The sequence below is a fragment of the Limanda limanda genome, chromosome 22, assembly GCF_963576545.1.
Source record: "Limanda limanda chromosome 22, fLimLim1.1, whole genome shotgun sequence".
Classification (NCBI taxonomy): domain Eukaryota; kingdom Metazoa; phylum Chordata; class Actinopteri; order Pleuronectiformes; family Pleuronectidae; genus Limanda; species Limanda limanda.
The window spans coordinates 5,990,659-6,005,792 of NC_083657.1; the positions used below are offsets into that span (position 1 = coordinate 5,990,659).

Here is a 15,134-nt window from a genome sequence, read left to right on the forward strand (position 1 = left end):
TTATCTTGTGGTTCTGTTTTTATTCTTTCTACCTCAATATTTTTTATTTTATTGTATTGTATAGTATTTTATTGTATTCAAATATACCGGCTGCTATGACGACTTAATTTCCCTTCGGGGATGAATAAAGTAATCTATCTATCTATCTATCTATCTATCTATCTATCTATCTATCTATCTATCTATCTATCTATCTATCTATCTATCTATCTATCTATCTATCTATCTATCTATCTATCTATCTATCTATCTATCTATCTATCTATCTATCTATCTATAATAGAGAATAGCATAAACAGTTTATATTATGACTCTGTGGGCGGGTTTTTTATTGTTCTACTACTACTATTATTACTAAGTATATGTAGAACAAACACACATACAAACCTATTATATTATGTATTTCAGATACATCTATATTTTGTATATTTCAACAGGAACTGACCAGGTCCTCATTGACGACTGTCAGCAGCAGCTCCTCCTTCCCTCGGAGCCACGGCTGGAAATATTTAAAACCCTGCGAAGGAAAACAAAGAGTTTGTTTTTTCTTATTAATTCTGTGAGTTTAATCCTCTCTTTGCATTCACTTCCATGTCTGGGATGTTGCAACAAGATCAGTGAGCAGGAGTCCCTTTGGCCTGGGGTCCTCAAAGACCCCGGGAGACGCCCCTGCCCCCCTGTGTGTTCTCACCTGTAAAGATCCGAGCAGAGCCAGGTCACCCAGGAAGTGCTGCAGCTTCCTCTTCTGCTCCCTCTCTCTCTTCTGGTCACACACACATAAAGGATGTTAATATCACAGACAGAACAATACAAAGACACATGTACAAATAATCATTATGTCAGTTTAATTTAAACGTTGTTAATGGATAAAATAACAAAAATGTAATGTTTCTATTTTTCTAACAGGCCTGATCTCAAAAATCTTCCATCATGCAGTCAACCATGACATCACCCTGCCAGTCTCCTCGTATCCTAGCAACAAACACCTGCTCGCAGCCTCCTGCATCTTCACCAATAAAATAACAAAGAATCCATTCACCGTATGATGACATCATGCAGATTAGAGACAGAGCATGAACTGAGATTTAAACCTTAGTGTTGACGCTGCTGCACAAACACAGAGAGACTGAGCAGCTGATGTGAAGAGAACAGGACTCACGCTGCTGCTGCTCATCTTCATCCACTATCACAGCTTCCTCTGCAGGAGAATCATGGTGTGACTCTGCTCACTGACACTGGAACCTCATTGTCGACCTCTTCTTTCTGGTGAACCACTGTGGTGATGCTCACACACGGGAGGAGGAGGAGGAGGAAGAGGAGGAGGAGTCCTGGGTTTGGTTATTGGGGCTGTGATGCCCCTAGTGGCCGGACATAATACTGCCTCTTGACATCACAGCTGCAAATCTGCATTTTTGATAAGCAAATAAACTGCGATAGGAAATATTTCCACCCATATGTCCATGTAAAACAATCTATCTTATTTGGGAAACTTTGAGTAACTTTAATAACTTCTATGATGTTTTTCTTAGTGTCAGTTATTCTCATATTTTCTGTAGCTACAATTCTCCTGTATCGACCTTAAAAACTGATAATTGAGAAAAGCAGATCATTTATTTTGCAGCTGCAAGTTTGATTCCAACTTATGACCCTTTGCTGTGTCTTCCCAGCTCGTTCTTCCACTTTCACGCTGTTCATTTCTAAATATCCATATATTTGAAGATTTAATACTTAAAGGTCTGCATGGACTTTATTATGACATGCATCCATGTCTGGAGGTGGAGAAACATTGGGCCATCATTTAGTTTTTTATATCTCATAATTTACTGCAACTGACCCGATCAGTTAAACCTGATTTATTTGACCCGTGTGAGTGAAGTCAAACATGTGACACAGATATTTGAATAAGACAAAAATAATCACTTTATTCATTGCGAGTCAACAGGGACTCAAAGTTGGCATCAACATCATGTGCAAAAAGAGCATTAATTAACACTGAAGAGAAGAATCACAGGTTTAAAAAAGCTCTGCTGTGTCTAAAGATCTTCACAGAAGAAAGAAAGACACTTCAGACTAAAAGTCATTGGAACCGAAGTGAATGAAGAAAGTCCGGATCTCTTTGGGTGAGATGGTGACGGTGAAGGTTTCGTTTCCGTGTCTCTCACTCCCTTTGTTTTCTAAAGGAAGGAAAAGAGAAGAGAAATGCAGTGTTATTGTGACTCCTGATATTTTTTGTTTTATTGTTTGCTGCTGTTTCTCACCTGTTTCTAGTTTATCTACAGTTTTCCACTTCCACCTCTGCAGACGGCTGATGTTCCAGGTTCCTGTGAGAGAACGCTCCTCCACCACTTTGACTTCCCCTACGCTCTGCAGAACTTCCTGAAGGAAAAGATGCTGTTTTAGAATTATGATGAAAATGTACACTATGTAGATGTATGAGTTGAATTTCTCTATCCGCACCTTTAAGTTCACGGTGACTGGTTTGGACAGCTCAGGATCTTCTCCCTCCTCAAACAGATGCATGATTCTCAACAGGACGCGGTCGTAATCTGGCTCGACGTGCAGATCTTCCCCTAGACGCAAATCCCAAAGAAAAACCTCAGAATATAACCAGTAAGTATGAATGGACAGATTTTAATGTGCACTGTATTTCCTCCATGCTGACCTGAGTGTACGTGTCTGAGGTGAACGTCGTGGTCAGAGCTGTAGTTCCACCCGGGGATACTGAGGCTGAGCAGGTGGAGGTTTGGCGGCAGAACCACTGAACGCACGGCAGAACGTCCTCTGGGCTTCTTCTCCGGCCACGGCTTCTCTAAGTGGACAAACAATACACAACAGTGAGGTTTCTTGTTTGTTTCTTGGTGTTTTGTTTCTCTCTCTCTCTGCAGAATACATTCAATCCATGGTGGAACGTCTCTCTCATGTGCACCAGACTCCAAGTGATGGTGCATAGAAATGTAATCGCCTGCTTGCTGAATGTGGGCAGTGCAGGATGTGACGCACTTGGGGATCAGTTGTGTGGTCGTCTGTTCGAGGTTGTGTTTGTTGGACAAGTTGTTTTTCGGTTTGTGAGAAAAATGCACAGTGAACAACAGACTTGTGTTGTTATGGTTGCTTTTTGGACCGCATTTAATTTGCGGTGACATTTTTCATTCTTCTTCCAGAGTTTTGGCAGAGTCAGGAACTTTGTTTTCCTGAAGTTGGCAATTACTTCAAGTGCAGAAGTAACACAAGTAGAGGGTGGATTCATCCTGTAAGGGTCTTTCATAACAAACGTAATTTGCCAAACAAATTCATCAAATATTTTAAAATGTCATTATACTACTTTGTAAAAGACAAAACTTACGAGGTTGGTCAATGGGCATGATGACAGGTCTGTGCTGCAGCTCTACTGCCTCCCTCTGGTAGAGCCTGGAAGTGCTGCTGATGGAGCCCAGCATCATCCACAGGGTGGGCCTCACGACCGAGCTGTCGTTCAGGGTCAGGTTGTAGGCGAGGGTCCAGGGCTGGTTGTTCCACAGACGTCTATGGAGCATGACCTGAGGGGTAAAGACGCAGGATGTCAACATGTTCAAGTGTGAGAGGACGTGGACAGAGTCTGTGATCTCACAGCTTCTTGTACCTCTAGTTGTCCACTGGCTTGGCTGGAGACGCCGTGAGCTCTGTCGCTGAGGAGCACCAGTCGGCTGAGGTCATCCTCCATGTAGGCGGTCCGCACCATGGGGAAGTAGTTCTGCAAAAAACACACGTCAAATGCATTTGTTCGTATTCTAAACCAGGGGTTTTCAACTGGTTTTGTCCCAGGGACCACCATTCTGACTAGAAAGTAATCCGCGGCCCACCGTATGTGCCTACGCACGCGCGTGCCCAAGGAAGTTTTAACATTTGGTTTTCCATGTTGGTTTTATAAACCTCAAACAAACCTAGATATATATACTTAAAAACCTCAAACAAATCTAGAAAAATCTGTGAAAAAACAACAAAAACGGTTGATTTTCAGAGCTTAAGAATTGAAAACAAAATTAAAATGCAGTTTGTAGTTGTACTGCATCTCAGAGCCATATGTACATCAATATATAACGTTCATGACTTAAATGTACAGACATGTAGCTGACATGTTGAGAGAACGTTAAAGTAACGATGATCAATAACAATCAACATAAACTGGGGCTACAACTGAAGAGGGAAGATGACAAAGTAATGCAGAATATGTCACAAATGAATATCATACAATATCACACAAACAATTGAGGCCTACTTGAGTTTAACCTCATGATCACCAGCACCTTTATATTATTTTAGACATTTATCTTATTTTAAATATTTTTCACTATATTCAAGAGTAATATGGAAATGTGTTGAAATATCAAAGCGAATTTTGCCGACCCCCTGCAATGCCGTTGCGGACCACCAGGGGGCCGCGGACCCCAGGTTGAAAACCCCTGTTCTAAACAGTCATGGAAATCCCCTGCAGCCCAGACTTACTCTTGCGATAGTGTTGTTGATGAACTCTCTGTACGGCCTCTTCATCATCTGGTAGCCGTTGTCGTCTGTGTACAGAGTCCTGTTGCTCTTCAGGTCTGTGCTGGTCCTGAGGACGACCTCGGTGTTCAGGAGGAGGGACCCCAGCGAATAAGTCTGCTCCAGCCTGTGACACCGCAACGTGGTCCCGAAGCATTCTGGGACCCGGGTGGTGATCGAGTACGCGTAGTCCACGTCGCTTTCCTCTCTGAAACACGCACCATGTTAAATTGCGAGAATCACAATTAGAGCTGAGAAGTAAAAAGAGAAAAAGTTCCTTCTCCCCACCTGTAGAAGTACTGCCTGATCTCAGACACGATCTTTCCGGGGATGATCTCCATCTCCACGGCCTGGTAGGCGCGCACGGCTGAACCGCTGCTGCTGAAGATGTAGTTATCGGAGATGGGCCCCGCCCCCACGTCTCCGTTCGCGTGGTACTCCCAGAAATCCTGAGAGACACTCACCCTCCTGCTCTCCTCACTGGCAGGGGGACGACAGGAGAGGTCAAAGTTCAGAAGAGTTACGACATTATGAGAAGAACGTCTTCTGTACCACGGATAACTAAACATAAGAATGAGAACGATAAAATGCTGAAAAACAAATCTTACAGATAAGTGATGCTGTGCAGGAGATTTGTATCCTGGTCAAACATGAGCTTGTAACAATTGTTCAGAACGGGCAGAAGCCTCCTGCCCGTTCTCGTCCAGTCGCGGACTCTGCGCCTCTCGAACCGAACGCCTTTAGCCGCGTACGTCCAGCCGCACTTGGACCTGCCAGCGCACTTCCTGTCAGAGAACTTAATCAGGTATTTCCTATGCTGGAGGCCTCCCAGCTCCACCAGCATGAAGAGGTCGAAGGTCACGTTGGACTGAGCTGATTTCTGGATCTGTAACAGACACAAGAAAATTGAAGAAATGGAATTTAAAACTTTTAAATTATGAATAGAAAAGAAAGCCTGGATCGTTGAGGAACTGAAGATACTGCTGATCTATTCACATTTTAACAATATATTTATTGAGTTTTATATATAAGAAACATACATTCAAACATTTATAAACATACAAACGTTTATGAACATTCCCAACCCACAATCAAACACTCAGGGTAAAGAAAAAGAGGCAGAAATTAAATAACTTAAATACGATTAAATAAAATATAAAAAAAAATACATATATAAAAATATCAGAATAAATGGATGTAAATAAAGACATAATTATACAAATACAAATAAATAAAATAAAATTACAATCAATCAAATCAAAAGCCTAGATAAAATAACGTTCTCTTATTCATAATATTAGTTAGTTACAATTAATATTCATCCTATTTGGTGCTGCTATTTTATTCTGTTTCACTCATTAATTTTCACTTGGCCGCTTTCCAAAAATCTCATGAAGGTGTCCCATATTTCCTTGAATTTACTGTTTTTCCCTCTGGCCACTTATGTTAATTTCTCCTCTTGAAGCTGACTATTCACATTTACTCTCCTCAGTCCAGCCCAAAGTCACAAGAGACTGAAGATCTAAACATTTGTGACTATCAGCTTATGAAATCAGATTAATAATACCTGTGCAGGAACAGGCCGACCCTCATCATCGAAGACGGTTGCGTTCTGGAAGGTCACTGTGACGTTGATGATGGTGGTGATGTTCCAGGCTAAAGGGTTGTACACGATGACGTGTTGCCCCAGAGTCCGATGAACTAATGACACGAGGTGATCAAATACAAAACGATTCAAATGGAAAGTTACATGACAGACATGTTAAATGAGCTGTAATCCACCTTTCCTGTGGTAGCTGCTGTCGAGGTCGCTGGACATGTCAAGGTTGTGCGGCAGCAGAAAAAGAGCGGCGAGAAGTTCCTCCACTCCCATCATGCCTTGCACCAGGTGCTGCACATACATGTCTGCCACCTTGGGAGACTCGGTGCCGGTGATACCATCATGGTGCTGCACCTAAAAACACATGACATGGTTGTTCTAAGCGTTTACTTGTGTTATGTGACATCTAGGGTTGCAAAATTCCGGAAATATTCAAAGTAGGAAACTTTCCATGGGAATTAACGGGAATTAACAGGAACAAACGGGAATATACAGGAATAAACTGGAAATGTTGTGGGTAATTTATACTAACTGTATTTACCTTGTCATATACAGACATAAATATAAACATTTTGTTTTGTCATAGGCTGATTTGAGCCCTGAGGAAACTTTGGGCACTTGACTATATGCTTCTGCATCTTTGTCATTCTTAACATAGGTCTTTGCACAGTATTTGCTAATGTACACAGCCTTTCCTTCTACATTGGATGGGGTTAAATGCCTCCACACATGAGATAGTGCACGTGTCATTGTTCTGTAGAATAAGATGAGAAAAAAGTTTGTAAAAAAACACTAATGCAATGCCAGAGATATAAATAGTTAGCCAAACTATTGGAATCGTCTGTGATAATATTTTACAATTGATGGATAAATGAATGGAAATAGGCTAGATGACCAGTTGAACAATCCTCAATCAGCATGCTAATATATTTTCCCAGAGTAATATCATTGAAACTTATCTGACTAGTCCTGCACACTACAGCAGGCCTCAATAGCCCTGCTGTAGAGTGAAGGATGCTGGGAGTTATCTGTGCATGTGATGGAAGAATGCACAGTGGAGGGTTGAAATTCAACGTGCAGTGTGTGCTGCATTCCATACATCTTTAAAATAGAGTTTTGAATGATGTTTTTATTGCTCAGCGTTTAATTTGCGTAGTTGTTTTTTTTTTTTTTCAATATTCCCAAAATTCCCGAGCTAAACTTTAGTTTCCGGAAATTTACGGGAAACTGTCCGCCCCTTTGCAACCCTAGTGACATCCCTGTCTGGTATGTGAGTCCAGTAGTTTGAGAGTTGACCTCAGAGACAGCCCAGCAGAGTGCTCTCAGCTTGTCCAGGGCCCAGTCTTTAGCCACAGGTCCGTCGGGGAAGGTGAGCCGGTAGCGGGTGAACAGAGTCTCGGCCGCGTGCAGCTGGGAACTCGCCTGCCGAGCGACTCCTTTCAAAACGTTTCTGGAGGCGTAAAACCCCGTCCAGGCCTGGTACGGCTCTGAGGAAAGAAAACCCTGCGTCTCATTACCTCCCTTTAATGTGATGCTTGGTATTATTGTTATGTTTTGTTATGTTTCACAACTAGGGTTGCAAAATTCCAGGAATATTCAAAGTTGGAAACTTTCCATGGGAATAAACAGGAATTAACCGTAATTAACGGGAATAAACTGTAAATGTTGTGGGTAATTTATACTAACTGTATTTACCTTGTCATATACAGACATAAATATAAACATTTTATTTTGTCATAGGCTGATTTGAGCCCTGAGGAAACTTTGGGCACTTGACTATATGCTTTTGCCTCGTTGTGTCATTCTTAACATAGGTCTTTGCACAGTATTTGCAAATGTACACAGCCTTTCCTTCTACATTGGATGGGGTGAAATGTCTCCACACATGAGATGCAAAACTCAAAATTCCCAAAATTCCAGAGCTTAACTTTCCATGGAAACTTTCCGCCCCTTTGCAACCCTATTCACGACCCAGATTCTCACCAGTGGAATACGGCAGAAAATCCTCACTCCCCCGTAGCTCCCACACGAGATCTGATTGGTGGACGGCTTGGAAGTATTCACTCAGGCTGGCGTACTGGACTGTCACTCCGAACTCGTGGCTGTTCTGGTTGATGTACTTCATTAAAGGATCCATGTTGTTGAACTGCACGGACGAGTTGTAGAACTGTTTGTCGCATCCCTGAAACACAAGCAGCACACAAACAAACAAAAAATACGTTAAAAACAACAACACAACTGAATCAGCTTCTCATTTTCATTTTCATTTTTGCTCACCCATGGCCAGAGCACGTGGTTTGTCCGAAACCAAGCCGCCCTCTGCTTGATGTTCTCCACCATGACCTGTGCGTAGGCGTGGACCGTCTCCTTGGTGACGGGCAGACTCATGTTGGGGTAGACTCCATCTTTAGGCGGGTCAGGGAACAAGGCGACTCCGTTCCAGTAGAAACCAGAGCTGCAGACAATTTAAAGTTTTATATAAAAACGGAAAAATGGTAAAAATACTGCTTCTTTTAGGTCAGTAGTCTAGATCTACCTGTTTGAGAAGTTGAGGTGAGATGGCGTACAATAACTGAACTGGTCCATAATGTGAGTGAAGATTTGCTGCTTCTCCTTTAGGGAGGAAGAACCTCTCCATACAAACTGTAGTTTCTGTCAAAGTAAGGTATACAAATCATGAAACAATTCTAGTTTAAATATATGATGAAATTGTGCTAACTATTGTATTTAAACCCAACTAGTACCTTCTCTTTCTGCATGTCGTCTTTGAGGTCGTAGTCGACCCGTGAGACGAGGTGGGCGTTGAACCCGGCGAGGGCAAACAGGACCGGCGTGGTGGCCGAGGCGCCGAATGGATCCACATGCCAGGAGAACTCCGGGCGAACGCCGAACGTCTCGTAGAGGAAACCGTGTCCCTCTGAAACGGCAGGAAGCTTCAGGGTTAATGTCGAGTCGTTGCTGGAGTTACCACAGAGGAAGAAAACGTGCGTGACCCCACCTGTCATCTGCAAAATCTGATCTTCTAGATCGGTCACGGCCTCATCGTGCATCACCTGACCCCCGAGGATGAACTCCAGTCGTCCTTCTTTTACCAGCTGCTGCACCTGGAAAACCAACCAAACCACGACACGTTATTCATTTACTGTATAGACAAGTGGTTTTAAACACAAGGATCTTCCCCTAACTTTAAGAAACACACATAATAGACTTATCCCTTTCAAAATAAAGCTCCCAGGTGTATTCCAGGTGCATTATTCTACGTCAGAACAGCGTAGAGACCCTTCACACATCCTTACTTGTTTCTTCTGGGTGCTTGTGGCCACGGCGTCCCACCACAGGCGGAAGAACTCCTGCTCCACAGCGATGAATCTACGATCTCCAGCTTTCGACAGCTCCTCAGTCACACTGCTGTACACATTGGCTGCATAGGCGTGCATGCTCTCCTATTGGAAAACACACACAAATCCCCCATTCACACAAGTAAAACACACACATCCGTGCACGTTGTTTGAATTAAAGCAATTTGCAGAAGGGGAATTCATTCGTCTGGAGGTGTTTTAGAGGTTTCACAGCAGCTTTAGGACAGATTATATTATATTATACTGCATTACATTGCATATTGCAATATGACACTGTTAACTGTTTTGCATTTAGCATTTCACTTTTTACTTCACTTCTTATATTTTTTATATATTTTTATTCAGAAATGTTTATCTCAAAATAAATGTTACTTTGTATAAATATTGGTAAAAAGTGAGTAAATAAGAAGTAAACAGTGAGTAAATATATACTGGTTTCCCATTTTCATTGCTCTCCTATGCATGTTGTATTTATTGCGTTTTTTATGTTTCTATGTTCATTGTATGCACCAATTACCAGAGCAAATTCCTTGTATGTGTGAACGTACTTTGCAATAAAATACTTCTGATTCTGATTCTGAAACCAACCTGAATGGTGTAAACCCAGCCAACATCCATGTGACTGTGAGGAAGCACAAACGTCTGGATTCCGTGTGAGCAGCTGCAACACAAATAAAACATACACAACGCCAAATAAATCATCTTATAGCCGATAAAAGCTAAAAAAGGGAAGAGGAGTCTGCAAACTCTGCTTCCGTGTTATTGTTGTGGCTGCAGCACATGACTACGGAAGCCCTGAAATACCAAAATAGTCGTTTTGACCTTCAAACCGGAAGTACTCGTTGTAGACACCACACACACACATACACACACTTGGAGGTGAAAGCTTTTGACACACAACATGTCAAAGAACCTGAGAATAACGTTGATCTTCGGAGGGTTCGTGACGGCGGTGGCTGCCGCGTTTTACCCGATCTTCTTCTACCCGCTCCATCACAAGGAGGAATACAGTAAGTCGGGTTAAACTTCAATTACGTGTCGGTTACTTAATGGGAACTGTGGTGACAACATTCCCAGTAATGACAGGTCATACGATGCTGGATGTGAAGTGTTTAGCTTTGTGCTAATTGTAGCTTTACCTGGTTAAACACAACCTAGCTAGCTCAAAGCCTAAAACATGTGGCTTCTAATTTGGTGTTTCTGGTACATTAAATGCTAATGCTAATGTTGCTTTATACACAGTGGCCCCAGTTATAGAGACTTGTTTTAATTTAAGTTGTAATGTACTGAGTTTTTTATTAGGAACATGTAAGAAAGGTAATTTACTTGGATTCACACAAGGCAGGAGAGAATGAATGAAAATGTCTGATGCAGGGTTGCCAGGTTTGGGTGAGAAATCAGCCCAATGGCAACTAAACCAGCCTAATGGCCACAAAACCAGCAACAAAACCAGCCCAATGGCAACAAAACCAGCCCAATGGCAACTAAATCAGCTCAATGGCAACTAAACCAGAACAATGGCAGCTAAATCAGCTCAATGGCAACAAAACCAGCCCAATGGCAACAAAACCAGCCCAATTGCAACAAAACCAGCCCAATGGCAACAAAACCAGTCCAATGGCAACAACACCAGTCCAATGGCAACAACACCAGTCCAATGGCAACAAAACCAGTCCAATGGCAACAAAACCAGCCTAATGGCAACAAAATCAGCCCAATGGCGACACAACCAGCATAATGGCCACAAAACCAGTGTAATGGCACTAAAACCCGCCCAAAACCAGCTCAACGGCAGGGAAACTAGCATAGTAGCCAATTGAAACCAGTCCAACGGCAACAAAACCAGTACAATGGCAACCTCTGTGTGAATTAACTCAGCCCCTTGTGTGCCAGTAGCATTCATTAAACATGATGTGATATTTATTAAGACGCTTATTAAACACCCTTATTCTCACCACACAGAGCAATCATACTTTATCAAGTGGAGAATTTAAGAATTAGACTTAAAAGCCTTGTTAAAGTAAATGGCTGGTCTTCAACAAGTAGTTTTATAAAACAGGGTTTTGAGCTCTTCTCATCAAAGAGTTAAAAACATTTATTCTGTCAAATGAGGCCAATGTGTTGTCCTGCATGCAGAGAGAAGTTTCCTTTCTATTTTTCCCAAACAAAGAAATAAATAAACATGCAGTTAAACCAACTGAGACAAAGAAAGAGAGATGCCAGGAAAATACATTAAGCTAAATAGTTAGCTTACGTCTGGCCACTTCTGGCCGGCACGGATGGAAAGCTACGGTCAGGACAAGTTGAGGATTAATCTTCTTCTTGTGTTGCTGACAAACGACAACAACAAATGCTGATGATAACGAGCTTCAATTGTGAAAAATGTAGTTGATTTTGACCACTAAATTGCACTAAATAAATGATTTTTTCTTGTGTAGGAGTCGTGCAGAAGACAAACCGGACGGGAATCAACCAGGAGGATATTCAACCTGTGGGTAAGAACAAATAGTAGATCTGAACTGAGTGGTTTTGTCACTGCAGTTTATTAATGTTATATTTATGTATTAAGGATTTTGTTCACCTTTATTTCAACCTTTGGAATTGCTTGGTATGTATTGAACTGAGCTTTTTCGGCCGTAAAAATCCTAAATATGTTAATATATTACATACTACTTGTTTTTTATTGTTTGTAAACAAAAAAGGTTTAAAGGTCCTAAATTGAACTAGTTAGATCCTCCTGTCTCATGACCCTTTTCTTCAGGACAGTGTTTATTTCTGTCCCCCCCCTCAGGTGTGAAGATGTGGTCGGATCCGTTCAAACCTGGAGACAAATGAAGAGAAGCCACAGCCGAGCTTCACGACTTCCAGAAACTGATGCTGATGACGAAAACGCCTTTTGTGATGAGTGCTTGGTGTGAGCGTGAGTGAATGAATGATTTCCAGAATGTGTTTGGTTTGTTTGAGTGATTCTTTAATCCTATAAATAAAATGTAAAGTTCTAAAAGCGTAAATACGTTTCCTTAAAGATTTATTTGTATAATCTTCTTGCTGTACTGGGTAATGTTTTGTTTTGAGAGACAGATTGGACTCGAATGTTCAACCCCCAGAGTTGAATTTGTCCACAAGGGGGCGCCCCATGTCTGCATGTTAACAACCAAAAGCATTGACGTGTGTATTGTTTGTGCATCTTAGATATTTTGGAAAAACTCTTGTATTTCCAAAAAGCCTTGCTCTGGTATGCAGCCTGTAGGAAATTATAATAAAATACAGTGGTTTGTTTACCCAGCCCATTCACAAGAGTCTCCTCTGACATTTCATTTTGATTTAGTTGATGCGAGAGTAATGAAAGCGGCTCGGCAGACGAGGGACATTGTCCAGTAACGTGCAGGATCATCTTCTGAAATGGAAACAGTAGAGACAGAGTTATTCCAGGACACATCACTCTGAATTATCATTTACCCGTCACAGACACAGGGTTTAGCTCGGCTTTTTTAAATGGCATGTGACTCCTGCTGTGTTTTGCCCATAGGCAGCAGAGGATGGGGCAGAGCTCCATGGCCGTCTCGTTCAAACTCCTACTCAATGTGATCCAGACTCTCTTTACGAGTCCACGGCTGCCGTAAAAAAGCCGAGAATTCCAAAACTACCATTTTTTTTTTACTTTTTTCCCCTGTACTTTTGTGGTTTGCTGACATTGACCAGCATCCCCTTCCAGAGTTCGGTCCATCAAAGTCCTTTTCTGAGGAGCGATAGATTAAGAAAGAGCTAAAGCATGTGTTTATGGTCCTTCAGAGATGGTGCATTTTTAAAGTTGCCCTTAAATCTTTCACAGTCCTCCATGTGAGCCTGTACTTTCGGACTTTAAGGACCGTTTCGCGAGGCGGCCTGCCAGCGAAATCCACAGCACGGGCCAGCAGCGGCCACTCTCCTTCTCAACCCCCCAATCAACAAGCCCCATTGTTTATGAGAGGTTGTTATTGTTGGGCCGTGTTCAGAAACAAGAGAAAACTCAAGGGCCCGACTGCGCTGAGGCGTCCAAAGTAAAGAGAGCAAGGGGTGAGGGGGTGGTTGAGGGAAAAAAAAATGGAAAGCAGAAATTCCTCTCATTCCCCCGCTGGTGTTTTCCAGATTCCTCAGGCGACAGCTCCTCGGCCGTGCGAGTGAAGTAAGCAACCAAAAGGGGAAATTGAAGCGACCGGCGAGAGGAAGAGAACCACATTCTTGAGGGGACGCGTCACCTACGCACAGAATAGAAAGACACTCAATCTCGGTTACTCTCGCTGGCAAAGTATGCAACAGGTTGTGCGGCCGGGCCGGCAGCTTCTCGTTCTGTGCTGGAATCGCTGTGACACTCCATGTCAGACACACACTTTCTCCACATGTCTGGCGTTTGTGAAGCAGGCCTCAAGTCTGCACCGGGCTTTTTACGGTCCTGTGTTGTCTCCGTCTCTTTATGCTTTGGCCCCTTGTCCCCATTCAGAATATGTAGATCGAACGCTCGTCACTATGAAACTTTCAGCGGGGTCACGGCCGATGTGAACCAACATGAACTCTCCACTGTCGCCTCAGCAACACTTCAACTCTCCTGCTATTAAGCCATCACACAAATCCCTCTCGGCTGTTGAGGAGGTGTTGTTTTTGAGAGCTGTTTGTCAGGCGTGTGTTTAAGAGCTGCAGATAATTGGCCGAGGTTTTCGAACTAATTGCCATGGGAACAAGGGGTTGACAGACAGGCCACGGGTTTGGAGGAACAGCAGAGAGAGCGTTCGGGAAGGGGCGGGAATGGCGGGTAAAATACGAGCGAATGCCATGTGCCCTGTCAAGTGTGGAAGAACAGAAACAGATCATAAGTTAACGAAAACAATAAGTCTGGAGAGCTTCAGAGGAGCCTCTCCATGACACACTCCGTAAAACAAATAACCAAAGAAGAAGAGCGTGGAGGAGAAAAACAAAAAAACAAATTAAGGCCAGACCGAAAATAATTAGCCCAAAATCATGAAACAATGAGTCAATTCATTAGGAAAGTAATGAGTTGCTGCCCAAATTAAAAAAACAAAATACAATATCATATAAAATGTTTTTTTTTATATACTATTACACCATTTAAAGTGTGACTGCGATAACATATTGTACATTTACGCAAATACGTATATAAAAAACTATGTGAAATTTATAGTCTTCACACCCAAGCGATTCAAGTGACATCACCTGAGGCACTTCATCAGATTTTGCACAGCTCCCTCTAGAGCCAGCATTGCTTATTACAATTGTTTGCACATATTCTAAAGTAAACTCCGGGGGCCACTACACCAACTTTGATGTGTGAAATTGTCGGAGTTCCCCTGACTGCTGGAGTTCCCCTCACCTGATGCAGCACGGAGTGGATGCACTGAGCATATTTCATATTCCATCGAAGGGAAGCATGCAGAGGGTTCAGGAGATATTAGACATCAGAGTTTCAATTCTGTATCTGAAAAAATGCAGGAAATGTACAGTACACTGCATGAGGATAATGAAAGTGCTGACCACTTCACCAAAATACAAGAAAAAACAAGAAAATCATAAGATAATCAATTCAGCACACACCAGAAAGCACACACTGTGGATTCCCCCCCCCCACAAAACAACCAAGAGTCTACATTTCACGTCTCGAATAC

At 42.4% G+C, this 15,134-nt stretch overlaps 2 protein-coding genes across 2 annotated transcripts; one reads left to right on the forward strand and one right to left on the reverse strand.

Annotated features, from left to right (window-relative positions):
• Nucleotides 1-1,896: 1,896 nt before the first annotated feature.
• man2b2 (mannosidase, alpha, class 2B, member 2) lies at nucleotides 1,897-10,239 on the reverse strand. Its single transcript, XM_061066045.1, has 19 exons — nucleotides 10,066-10,239; nucleotides 9,415-9,561; nucleotides 9,117-9,222; nucleotides 8,863-9,035; nucleotides 8,655-8,770; nucleotides 8,396-8,573; nucleotides 8,102-8,300; nucleotides 7,415-7,605; nucleotides 6,301-6,472; nucleotides 6,086-6,219; nucleotides 5,127-5,404; nucleotides 4,807-4,998; nucleotides 4,483-4,726; nucleotides 3,620-3,730; nucleotides 3,344-3,536; nucleotides 2,663-2,809; nucleotides 2,458-2,570; nucleotides 2,259-2,376; nucleotides 1,897-2,174 (listed from the first exon to the last, which is right to left on the reverse strand). Exons 1-19 carry the CDS (start codon nucleotides 10,177-10,179, stop codon nucleotides 2,071-2,073), a joined length of 3,030 nt encoding a protein of 1,009 aa, XP_060922028.1. The 5' UTR covers nucleotides 10,180-10,239; the 3' UTR covers nucleotides 1,897-2,070.
• An 82-nt stretch (nucleotides 10,240-10,321) lies between these two features.
• On the forward strand, nucleotides 10,322-12,488 carry smim20 (small integral membrane protein 20). The gene is made up of 3 exons (XM_061066361.1): nucleotides 10,322-10,487; nucleotides 11,916-11,972; nucleotides 12,269-12,488. Exons 1-3 carry the CDS (start codon nucleotides 10,379-10,381, stop codon nucleotides 12,310-12,312), a joined length of 210 nt encoding a protein of 69 aa, XP_060922344.1. The 5' UTR covers nucleotides 10,322-10,378; the 3' UTR covers nucleotides 12,313-12,488.
• Nucleotides 12,489-15,134: the final 2,646 nt, after the last annotated feature.